This window comes from Lepus europaeus, chromosome 2 (assembly GCF_033115175.1).
Source record: "Lepus europaeus isolate LE1 chromosome 2, mLepTim1.pri, whole genome shotgun sequence".
Classification (NCBI taxonomy): Eukaryota; Metazoa; Chordata; class Mammalia; order Lagomorpha; family Leporidae; genus Lepus; species Lepus europaeus.
This window is the reverse complement of record NC_084828.1, coordinates 143,865,061-143,877,932: the sequence shown is the minus strand read 5'-3', so window position 1 is coordinate 143,877,932 and position 12,872 is coordinate 143,865,061. Positions and strand designations below refer to the sequence as shown.

The 12,872-nt window shown below is 48.4% G+C and overlaps 1 protein-coding gene across 1 annotated transcript; it reads right to left on the bottom strand.

Annotated features, from left to right (window-relative positions):
* Positions 1 to 4,201: 4,201 nt before the first annotated feature.
* Positions 4,202 to 11,516, bottom strand: A4GNT (alpha-1,4-N-acetylglucosaminyltransferase). The gene is made up of 2 exons (XM_062178873.1): positions 11,106 to 11,516; positions 4,202 to 4,813 (listed from the first exon to the last, which is right to left on the bottom strand). Exons 1-2 carry the CDS (start codon positions 11,514 to 11,516, stop codon positions 4,202 to 4,204), a joined length of 1,023 nt encoding a protein of 340 aa, XP_062034857.1.
* Positions 11,517 to 12,872: the final 1,356 nt, after the last annotated feature.

The window sequence follows — 12,872 nt, the reverse complement described above, 5'->3', positions numbered from 1 at the left end:
CCTTAGCTATTGTAGCCATTTGGGGAATGAACCAGTGATTGGAGGACCTCTCTCTCTCTGTGTGTGTGTGTGTATGTGTGTGTGTCTGTCTGTCTGTCTGTCTCTTCTTTCTGTAACTCTACATTTCAAATAAATAAAATAATCTTTTTTAAAAAAAGAAATTGGTTGTAGCATTTGTTCTCAGAATCCCTCATCCCACTGTATCCCTGAGTCTTGCAGGAGGGAGCTCTGATGAGGGGTGTGTGTGTGTGTGTGTGTGTGTGTGATTTCCCCTGGCCCCGATGTCCCCATGTGGAGACGGCATGACCTTCCTTGCAGAGCTGCTGTGACAAAGCAGACTTGGCATGCACCCAGTCCCATCCTACCAGGACTGCCAAAAGCCAAAGCTTCCCAAGTGGGCCCACCAACACCACCACACGTAGAGTCCTCGCACCTTCCCCTCCCTGGGCCTCACTCCAGCAGCCGCACTGGGGAGGGTTGCTGGGAACCTATCGTGTGCCAGGCCGTGCTCTTGATGCCAAAGAGGCCAGGAGCTTCCAGAGGACTGAGCATGAGCACTGGGAAGCTGTCACCTGCTGCTGCCACAGCACACGTGAGACCTGGCAGCACTGGTGGGGAGTGTGTGGGGTCCATGACCTAGGTGGCAGGTCCAGAGGACAGTGCTGTCACTCAGTCCCTGGTGAGTGAGGAGGCGGGAGTTGGGCTCCAGTATCCTGGGCCCACCTCAGTTCAGTGTCAGACACCTGCCCTCAGGTCTCCTTCCCGCACCTGGGGAGCTCTCAGGAAACAACAGGAATTGGCAGAGGCAGTGCCCTCTGCTGCCAACTGCCGGCATTGCACCTCAGGAGCCAGCTAGGGGTGGGAGTCCGCTCTCCTGCCGGAGAACCAGGTGCACCCGACAGGTCTCCCAGGACGGAGATGGCAGCCCTGGCTCCTCCCTGGGTGACTTTAGGTCAAAAGTCTACTGTGGTTTTCACAGCTTTCATGTGTAGATAGATACACAGTTAGAAGGGGATTTTACATACAAATCTAGTGCTGGCTCCTCATGAGAAATCTGAGAACTGGGCACAAAAGGTCTGCAAGTCACATGTATGGAATTGGCTGGAGGGGAGGGGAACCTCTTCCTTAGGCAGGGCCTACACTCCAGCCCAGTCCCTGAAAAGGCCACTTTGTAGAAAATCCGTGCACCTGCAGAAGACATTCTTTCTCCCAGGGAGGAAGGTGGGAGAGTTTCAAGTGCAGAACTGAAAATTTGAGGACAGAAGAAGCCTAACCAGGACCTACCTGCCTGCTAAGTCTAGGAACACACCTAAGGTGTGACCGGCCACCTGTGCCCTGGCCACCATTGATGGCAGTGATAAACGTGGCGGTTTGGTGAAGCTGATGACTTCAGAATGTTTCTTAAGTACAAAAAATAAAACCTATCGAACTACAGAGAACATGGCTAAGTTGAAAATATGGCCATGAAAATATCAGAGAACAAATTTGTGATAGAACAATGTTTTTGCTTCTTTATTAATGTATTATATGGCAAGATCTAGCATTTTATCTAAAAATGGCAAATGTAAACACTATTTCCAGATCTATGCAACAGCCTCAACGTGATATGAAAATACCTGCGATGTTTAATGGCCAAGTCACAGCTACTGATTGTGCAATGGTTGGCAGCCCACAATCGTAATTAAAGGAAGTGATAAAGATTTTCATTGACAGTTTGTAAGAACAAAACTGTAAGTTCATAGACCCCCAAATGAAGAACCCCTGCCCCAGTATCACCAAGGGGAGCACATTGGCCTTGCTATTTAACTTAGAAACTACACCTGAGACCACAGGGCCCTGTAGCGTCCGTCCCCTGGGCGGGGAAGCGGAATCATTATTTCTTCACAGAAAGCAGGCTGGTGGAGGGATGCAGAAACCTGGCATGAAATGCAAAAGATTATCCAAAAAATGATATATTGGATTACACAGAGTGTCAAGACATCTACAGTTAAAACACAATGAATGAGGTGGGGAAAACAAAGTGTTAGTGTCCTTAACATACAAACAGTGGTTACAAAGCGACAACAAATGGAAAAACAATCCAACAGAAAAGGTGTCAAAAGATATTGGACAACTCAAAGAATAAGAAAATACAAGGTGTCTTCTAAAGATTCATGTGAAATGGAACTAAATGACAAGTTTATTTTGAGAACAAAGGTTTTGGAAACCCATGCATAGCTTTTTCATAGTACCCATTCTCCATGAGCTTTTTGAGGGCCCTGTCCTATGTACCGCTAGCTAAACACTCCACTTCACCATGGCATGGCATTGTCCAACTCTCCCCACCACTATCACTACCATGTTTTCTGATACTTTTTTTTTTCACTAAACAAGCAGCGTTTATTAAGTAGAACATTATTAGTGTGCTCCCCATATTTTACTAATTGAAAACATTTTACTGTCAGGTAAATTGAATTATGGATATTGTGATTAAGTATCTTATAATCACAGCCCAGCGTGATGACATGTAACAATCAGGCTGACCTATTTTTCCTTCATTCCAAGACAACTTAAAATATTTCTCATCAGCTTCCCCCCAAAACTCTAGTAGTTGGAGTGTTGGTTGACAAAACCATTTGCCACGTGTTGCCCAGATACAGAAATGAGCACCCACATGGATGAGCTCCTGTGTGACCCTCCCTGAGCCCGGGGCCCTAGGATCCTAAACCTGTGGAGACAGCCAGGGGAGCTGGACACCAGTGGGTGCTCCAGGGCACAATGCACAGGACAGCCAGCTAAACTGTTTTTCCCCACAGAGCAAACAGCCAAAAGTGAAGTGCTAAAAAATCTTGGCTGCTAAGTTTTGCAGAAGAAATACCAATTCTCATAATGCTTGAAAAAAGATTTAAGTTTTTTAAATGTTTTAGTTGACAAAAGTTGTATACATTTATGGTGTACAATATAATGCTTTGAAAAGAAGGAGGTAAACTTTTATGCAAATTTAAAACAGGCAGTGGGGGCTGGCATTGTGCAAAGGGTTAAGCCACCACATGTGATGCCGGCACCCCCAATATGGGTGCCAGTTCCAGTCCCGGCTGCTCCACTTCCAACCCAGCTCCCTGCTGATGCACCTGGGAAAGCAGCAGAGGATGGCCCACGTGCTTGTCTCCCACATGGGAGACCCAGATGATGTTCCAGGCTCCTGGCTTTGACCTGGTCCAACCCCTGTTGTTGCGGCCATTTGGGGAAAGAACCATCAGATGGAATCTCTCTCTCTCTCTCTCTCTCTCTGCAACTCTGCATTTCAAATAAACAAAATAAATATTTTAAAAGCATAAAAGAGGCAGTGGTTTTAAACATTTGAATTTGTGATTTGCTTTCGTGAGCCAGTTGGGGTAGAGTAAGTTTATATTCACATAGTGAAAAGGTATAGTGTAGAGAATAGCAGATCCCCTGGGGAGGGGGGAGACTGTCCTAGGGGCACATGGCCAGTGATTAAGACATACGTGTGTGGATCGTGTCATCTTCATCCAGTTGTATCTTCAGCACCTAGATCACTGGTTGGCATGCAGAAAAGGGCTCAGTTGACATTTATTAATTGAATGCATAAATGAATATCAAAATCAGGCTTAGAAATCAAGTCTCTTTTTTCTCCCCCAGTCAGTACTTCCACAGGCCTTAAAATTAATCTTCCAGTATCAAATAAACCATGTAGTACAACTGGTAGTGTCTAACCCAACATGCGCTTTCTCATTCTCCTTAGATTTCTAGCCTCTCTTGCAGCTACACTCCGGCCAGTGAGATGCAAGGGGAATATGCTACTTGCAGAAAGTCTTCATAAAATGAAGGAGGGGCGCCCTTTCTGTTCCTTTTGCCCTGCTGCCTATAATGCAGACAAGATAAGCTGGAGGTGAAGCAGCCACAATGACCATAAGCTACGGATGCCAAGGACAAGCCAGAAAGATGCAAGGAACCTGGGTCACTGATGACTGCTGTTATCATCTTCACCCTGAATCACCTGCACTTGAACTTTTTTTTTTTTTACACAAAACAGGGATAAACATCCATGTTATAGAGCCACCACTGTTCTCTGGGGTTGAACTACTGGAGACAGAGAAAGAGACTCATAACTGATGCATAGGAAAGACCATGGAGATCAAGTGGGAGTGGAGCACTCCAGGAAGCGTCGGGGCCATGGAGCAATAGCCACCCAGTGCCGTCTCTATTGGTTACCTGGACGGCCTGCCTTGGTCACTGACTCCTCTGGGCCTTGAATCAGGCTGTACGTCCTGGGACAGTGCTTGCGGAAGAGGCTCTCCACCAGGGTGTGGCTCCCTCTCACCACAGCCCTCCCCTCCCGGTTCATGTAGTTCCACAGGTGCAGGGCGTAAGAGTCATTGAAGCTCGGCTCTGTGTCCCACACTTGGTAGTAGCGCCTCCACTCTGGATAGGAGATAGGGTAGAACCGCTGGGGGTGGAGGAAGGACAAGTTCAGACACCTGAGGTCGCTCAACTCCTGGAAGTCTCCGAGCTTACACCACAGCCTCAACATCCTGGTCATCAGATCAGGGCCTTGGTGGCCCCAGATGGCTGAATTGTAGTGCTCGACAAAGTTTTCCATGCAGCCCCACAAGAAGGGATGGTGGGGCAGGAACCCAAACACCCCATTGCTGGAGTACCGAGAGGCCTGTGCAGCCAGGAAATTCGCCTCGGGGATGGGCCTGATGGAGATGACATCGGTGTCCATGTAGATGCCACCGTATTTCCAGATGATGGCCAGGCGGCACGCATCCGAGCTGACGTGGAGCCAGTTCCTCTGGACACTGGTGTTGACCTGCAGGAGCAGCTGCAAATCAGCCCCAAGCAGCAAGCAGAGGGAGAGGTGGGGGCCACAGCCCACAGCCAGGCTCAGGGTAGCTGGCGAGGCACAAAGCCAGCCAACCTGCCCCAAAGTGAGTTGCCTCAAGCTCAAATTTTGCAGATTTACCAAACTTACCTTTTCCTCTTCCACCCCCCTGCCCTGCCAAAATTCTGCTGTGCAAGTGTAAAGTGCGCAGCCATCGGTGCCCAGGGGAAGCTTTCGGCAGTTTGTAAAGACTCCAAGAACTTGATTTTTAAAGCTGTCAAAGCAGTGGAAAGGTAAAGCAGAAACGCATCAGGGCTTTCCCCGTGAGTCATCCTTCCATGTGGGTGCACATTAACCACACACAGCACCAAAAATGCTAAAATCTGATAAGGAAAAAAGCAATCAGGGGAGTCGGAGAAAACCAGCCAGTATGTTATTTGAGAAACTGATAAAAAGAACCTTAAAAGGTATGCATGCGTGCACCTTTGTTTATTTATTAATTTCTCTAATAACATCCACTGAGGGCCTGCTCGCTATGGGCCAGGCACAGTTAAAGCTGCTGAGGATACAGCAGTGAACAAACGGGCGAAAATCCCTACTGGGAGGAGAGAGATACTAAGCAAATAAATATCCACCATGTCAGATGTTGATAAGGACTATGGAGGAAGATAGAAAGCTGGCTGGGGGTGGGGGGAGGCAAGGGGCAGGGCAAGCACTGTTATACTAGTCTCCAGCAGCAACTTGAATAAAATGGGTGCGTGTACCTCACCCACATCTAAGCAGAGAGGGTTAAGGGAGAGGGAACAGCAAGTGCCAGGGCCCACAGGCAGGAGGACACTCCTGGCATGGCTGAAGCAGGATGGAGGAGAGGGATAAGGGATGGGAGGGGAGGTAGGCAGGTGTGTAGGAGCGGGTGAAGACTTCCAGGTAATCCAGGAGGTTTGGAAGAAAGGAGGGATGTGATAAGAATTAGTCTTCAAAGGCTCACTCTGGCTGCTGTGTGGAGAATGTTCTGGAAATGGGGTGGGGGTAGAAGCCCACGAAGCCAGGCAGGAGGCTGCTGACATAACTCTGGCAGGGATGACAGTGGCTTGGAGCAGAGTGGCAGGCAGTAGGGGTGCGAGATGTGGCGAATCCAGGGTCCCTGCTCGAGAGAGCTGGTCAGGCCTGACTGACACATTGCTGACATATGAGCAGCACAGCCAATGACTTTAAGAGGAACAAAAATAGCCGGCGCCGCGGCTCACTAGGCTAATCCTCCACCTTGCGGCGCCGGCACACCGGGTTCTAGTCCCGGTCGGGGCACCGATCCTGTCCCGGTTGCCCCTCTTCCAGGCCAGCTCTCTGGGGTCTCTAGTGCAGTTCTCGGGGTCGGCCGTGCCAGTCTGCTGTACTCTGAGACGGCACTGCTGTGGGACAGCCTGGGGGAGGTGCTGCAGCTGCTTCAGGCCCAGACCTGGGCCGCTGCCATACACCCCTCAGGGTGACAAGTCTCTCGGCGCACAGCCTCCTGCTGGCTGTGGCACAGCTTGTCTGTTTTTGTAAGGCCTGCAGCTTTAGTTTCCCATCCGTGGCTGGAGGAATTTTCTCCCAGGTGCATCCCTCAATTAACTCTCCTAGAAGGCCGTGAGGGAGTGCAGTGGAGGATGGCCCAAGTCCTTGGGCTCTGCACCCCATGGGAGACCAGGAGAAGCACCTGGCTCCTGCCTTCGGATCAGCGAGGTGCGCCAGCCGCGGCGGCCATTGGAGGGTGAACCAACGGCAAAGGAAGACCTTTCTCTCTGTCTCTCTCTCTCTCTCACTGTCCACTCTGCCTGTCAAAAATAAATAAATAAATAAATAAATAAATAAATAAATAAAAAAGAGGAACAAAAATAGGGGCCAGAGATGCGGCTTAGCGGGTAAACCCGCCACCTACAGCACCAGCATTCTACATGGGCTCCAGTTGGCGTCCCGGCTGCTCCACTTCTGATCCAGCTCCCTGCTGATGCCCAAGTCCTTGGGCCCCTGCACCCACATGGGAGACATGGATAAAGCTCCTGGCTCCTGGCTTTGGCCTGGCCCAGCCCTGGCTATTGTAGCCATCTAGAGGAGTAAGCCACAGGATAGAAGGTTTCTCTCTGTGTGTCTCTCCCTCTCTCTGTAACTCTGACTTTCAAAATAAATAAATAAATCTTTAAGATTAAAAAAAAGGAACAAAAATAAATCCATGTAAATGGCAATGTTCCCACATGGAATGCTAAGATTCTGAATACAAAAAGCAAAATTTTTTTCTGAATTTAAGTATGTTAAGATTAACCTCTGGGGCTGGCGCTGTGGCTCAACAGGCTAATCCTCCGCCTTGCGGCGCTGGCACACCAGGTTCTAGTCCCGGTTGGGGCACTGGATTCTGTCCCAGTTGCCCCTCTTCCAGGCCAGCTCTCTGCTATGGCCCGGGAAGGCAGTGGAGGATGGCCCAAGTCCTTGGGCCCTGCACCCGCATGGGAGACCAGGAGAAACACCTGGCTCCTGGCTTCGGATCAGCGCGATGTGCCAGCCACAGCGGCCATTGGAGGGTGAACCAATGGCAAAAAGGAAGACCTTTCTCTCTGTCTCTCTCTCACTATCCACTCTGCCTGTCAAAAAAAAAAAAAAAAAAAGATAGGTATAATGGTCATTTTTCTTTTTCTTTGTTTTTTAAGATTTATTTATTTGAGAGACAGAGTTACAGATAGAGGGTGACAGAGAGAGAGAGATCTTCTACCCACTGGTTCACTCTCCAAATAGCTGCAACAGCCAGAGCTGTGCCGATTCAAAGCCAAGAGCCAGGAGCTTCTTCCGGGTCATCCAGGTGGTAGCAGAGGCCCAAGCACTTGGGCCATCTTCCACTGCTTTCCCAGGCAACAGCAGAGAGCTGGATTGGAAGTGGAGCAACCAGTACAGGAACCGGCACCCATATGGGATGCCGGCACCACAGGCGGAGGCTTAACCTACTACGCCACAGCGCTGGCCCCCATTATTTTTATTTTTCAAGTGAAAAATTAGAAGGACCAGGAATTTTGGTCACGCTTCCAAGGTAAGAGAGGCAGAGGTTGGTTTCCTTGAACTCAAGCAATCTGGTTTTAGTTATCCACTCCTTCAAAAGAAGCAAAGTTTTGGTAAAAATGATAACCTTTGATTCTGTGGTAAGATGGCAATTATTAGGAAACAGATGCAAAAAATAAGACACCAAAAACTACACAATCCTGGAGAAGGAGAAGGCCCACCCTGATTGGGCAGTAGACTAACACCAACTTAAAACACAAGAGCTCCAAGAGGGGTGAGTGCCAGAGAGGGTGTGGGTTCTGGCCGCTCAGATCACCACTGCCCATTCCCCCTGAACCCACTGTCCTCATCTCTGGGCATTTTCTTTTTTTCTTTTTAAGACTTATTTCTATATTTAGAGGCAGCATGACACAGAGAGAGAAACAGAGACAGAGACAGAGAGAGAGGTCTTCCATCCACTGGTTCACTCCCCAAATGGGCACAATGGTCAGAGCTAGGCCAATCCAAGGCCAGGAACCAGGAGCTTCTTCTAGGTCTCCCACATGGGTACAGGGGCCTAAGCACTTGGGCCATCTTCCACTGCTTTCCCAGGTTATTAGAAGGGAGTTGGATTGGAAGTGGAGCAGCCAGGACTCAAACTGGTACCCATATGGGATGCCGGCATTGCAGGCAGAGACTGACTATACCACAGCACTGGCCCCATGTCTGGGCATTTTCAAGGACTACAATTGCCCAGATCTAAGCAGCAAATCCAGGGCTAACCAGCAAATGATGGTATCTTGGGTCATCCAACAGGTAGCCCCAAGCTGGGCTATGGTCGCCTAACTGGGGCAGAACCTGCCACAGCCCAGCACCCCAAAGGTATCCAGGTATGATTGCTGTAGACACACAGTTTAGGGCAGCACTTGGAAAAGGCACTTCAGGGCTCTGCATCCCAGGGTCCACCTTGCTCCTAAAATCCAACATATAAAAATCTAGGAGCAGGTCAAAGCAACCGAAGCTATGCTCCATGGAACAGTGGTGCCAAGAGATGATTTATTTGTCGCACTGAAAGAGGGTTCCCAGCACAAAAATGTTTACAAAGTGATGAGTTAAGTCTTTAAGATTTCTTAGTTCAGAACTATAAAGAGACTTGAAGATCCTCATAGTCATGATTCATCTGTGAGAAAAGAATATAGTATGCAGCATCTCTTGGCTAGAGATTCCCCACCACCACCACCAAAGAGCAAAACCCAATCGCGGTAGTGTTAGCCTGGCCCAGCATCAGGAAACTCGTACGGTCCTGGAGCAGCTAAAGCTGAGAGGCACAGGGACCAGCCAAGCTGGCAGGTAGCCTCCACTCCCAGAGCCTGCCTCCCTGGCACACCACTGTCCTGTCTCTGCCTGGCCCAGAGCCACCTATTCCCAGGAGCACTGCTGTTGGCAGCTGCCAGGCCTACAATGCCTCAGTCCAGTGCACTGCTCTGCCATCTCTCCACAGGTACCAATTTGATACATCTGGGCTCTTGGGAAAGCGAGATGGGCACTTGGGGATGTAGAAGTCCGTGGGAACAGGAGTGAAAATGACTCCCAGCCCCACCTCCTACCTTCCTGGCCCACCAGACCCCTCCCCCTCAGTCCTATCACTTAGTCCAGAAAATGCTTCCAGCCAACCACAACCAGAAGCAAACATGCCCGCCACCCAGGATAGCCCACTCAGTTCCCGATCACATAGGGCAGGGCTGGGCAGGGCAAGAGTTTTCTCTCCTTTTGTGTAAATACTGTAGGAGGCTGACTAATGACCAAATGGCCACCCAAAGACATCAGGGCCCAACTCGTGGACCTCCTAGGGGAAAAGGGTCTTTGCAGGTGTGGTTAACTGACGGACCTTGAGGTGGGGAGAGTATCCTGGGTCATCCCGATGGATGCTTAAAAACTCAGACAGGACCTTTAAGGAAAGAGGGAGAGGAAGATTTTCCACACGGAGATGAAGGGGGATTTGAAGGTGGAGGCAGAGGTGGGAGTGGGGGGCTCGGGCCAAGGAAAGTGCACAGCCCCCAGCAGCTGGAAAGAGGTTCCCGGCCAGAGCCTCTGCAGGGAACGTGGCCACAGCAGCTGGACTGGGGCTCCGGGAAACTAGTCTGGCACTCCTGGCCTCCAGAATTTAGGGAATAAACTCCCACTGCTTGGAATCCCAAGGTTTGTAGCGATGTTACAGCGGCCATGGGAAACTGACCAATGCCTCCATAATATCGTCCATGTTGCCTCTTGGCCCACAAAGCCTAAAATATTTACTACCTGGCCCTTTACAGAGGAAACTTTTGCTGATATATGGCGTGGCCTATGCTTAGAATTTAGATAAGACTTTAAGTAGCAAGCAAACAGTATTATTTTGGTGTCAGTTTCTAAGTTACTTTCTATTTTTCAAAATAGTTTTATTTATTAAATTAACATACTCCTATCACTAAGTTCACTCTGAATCTGATCATACTAAAATGCAATCATACTGAAACACCTATTACTGTGTGCTATGTAATTTCTTCAGGTTTTTTTTTTTTTCTTGATAGATGAGTGTGGGTTTTTAAGGAGCTGACATGATTGGAATTACATTGTAATGTAAGGGAGTTTTTAATCCAAGATTTGCTATAGTCTTCATAAGATGTCAGTTTAAAGAAATACCATAAAAGTAAAAGACTCCATGTTCAACTCATTGAGTGAGTGTGCTATAATTTCCTTAAACAGTACTTGACTGTCAGTCCTCTGGGAGAGAAATATGAAATTGAAATACTATTTTCTTACTATTATATGCAGCTAAGATGAGGATAATAAGATGGCTAAGAGCTGCAGGAGTTTGCCAATCACATCTTGATACAACCCAGTCCATATAGCAGCACTCCATTGATTCTTCCTGAGTTTTCTACCTACATTATTTTCATGTTAAACTTTGCCTGGTTTCCCCCTCGGGTGCAAACATCATTTAACAGAGATGGGTTTCAAGCTGTAGTGAAAAGTAAGTGCTCTGTACATCTAGAAAAGATATTCTAACTCATGCAGTTAAGAATAATCTCAAAGGTGAAGCTGAAGCAGTAGGAAACAGGCCAGACACAAAAGACAACAGGCTAAAGAAGACTAACCAGACTGCCCTCTTCCTGGGAATCTGGACTCAAGGCGGCACGGCAGGGGTCGAGGGGTTGGGGTCCCATCTCTGAGCCTGAGTCGGACTCACTTCCTGTGCTCCCTCCCACCATGGACCTGCGAAGTTGCCAGGAGCACTTACGTGGGTGTACCAGGAAAACAACGGGGTGTCCTCCAGCAGGCTCTTCATGTCCAGGGGGAAGAGGAAGACGTTGTCCATCGCGGAGAGGAGGGAGAACGCAGGGTGCGTGGAATTGGAAGGCAGCTGTGTGAGATTGCCCAGCCCCTTCATGAAGAAGGCCACCGGCTGCCCAGGGTAAATCCTGGCTGCCGACTCCACCGCGCAGGACACCAGCGGCGGCGGCTCCGTTCTCTCCGAGGTCTCCAGGAACACGATGCTGCGTCCGGGGCTCAGGAGGGCTTCGGGCCCCTCCTGGGACTTGAAGGGAGGGAGGCAGGAGAAGAGGCAGCCGGATCGCAGGGACAGCTGGTAGAGGAAGCCACAGGCAAGCAGCAGGATGACCGACAGGGAGAGCTGGAGTTCCTTCAGCATGTCGGCGCCTCTCTCCCGCCTGAGCCTTTAATCAACACAAGGCATTCAAAAGCGGTCACAGCCAGCAGCACACAAGACAATGGCATGAGGATACCTCTTAAGAACTTAGATTTTCAAAGATCCTAACGGAGGGCGGGCATATAGGGATGTGCATCTTCAGGTCAAGAGGCCGCTTGGAACATCCACATCCCAAATCAGAGAGCCTGGGTTTGAGTGCCAGCCCCACTTCCGATCTAGTTCCTGCTGATGCACACCCTGGGAGGCAACAGGTGATGACTCAAATGCTTGAGTATCCGACACCCACGTGGGAGCCCCAGATTAAGCTCCGGGCTCCCATCTTTGGCCTGAGCCAACCCTGGCTGTTGGGAGCTTTTGAGAATGAAGATGAGCATTTGGGCAGTGGATGGAAGATCTGTTCTCTCTCTCTCTCTCTCTCTCTCTCTCTCTCTCTCGGTCTGCCTTTCAAATTAAAAAAAAAAAATCCTAAGTGAAATATAATCAAATCAAGTCCAGCAGTATTAAAAGAGAAAAATGCATTATAGTCAATTGGAGTGTATCTTGGATCAAGATAATTTGACATAGGAAAATAGTCAACAGGAAAACTATTAATGAAACTCTAAGAACAAAAGCCATATGATCATGTTGGTTCTACGGGTGCCAAGAATGTTATACAATTTGATGTCCATTCATGGTTTTTTAAAAATACAATGAAATTTTCTTAAGCTGATACATGATGTCTGCCACAGCATCAAGGGTGCTTCAAAAAGTGTGTGGAAAAATAGAATTAAAAATAAGCTTATTTTCACATAAGAAATGTGTAAGTCCATGCACACAGGGGTCTCCAGAAAGCTCACTCTGCATGTTAGGAAAAAAACTGGGTCAATTTCAAAATATTTTTGCACCAAAATAAACTTATCTTTTCATTCTGTTGTCCATAAGTGCTTTGAAACACCTTTGTATAGCAACCATCATACTTAATATAAAACATTTGAAACATCCCATTAATATAGTGCAGGTGGAATATGATATAGATGCCTATCATCAATGTTACTATTAAATGTCATTCTGCTCATTCTAACCAATGTGATCAAACAGCAAAAAGGAACCTCTGCTATGACCATTAGAAGAAAATATCACTGTTTTCAGAAGATATGATTGTCAACCTAGGAAACCCAAGATAACTTACTGAAAAATTCCCAGAACTGAGAAGAAAATTAATGAAGGAAGCAATCCAAAGTTTAGAGACTTAAGTAAGTTGTCAGGATCACACAGTAGGCAACTAGAACTAGGTCCCACTGTCACCAAAGCCCGGGCTCTGAACCGTTCCCTGCGGCATCTGCACTCCATGAACGTCAG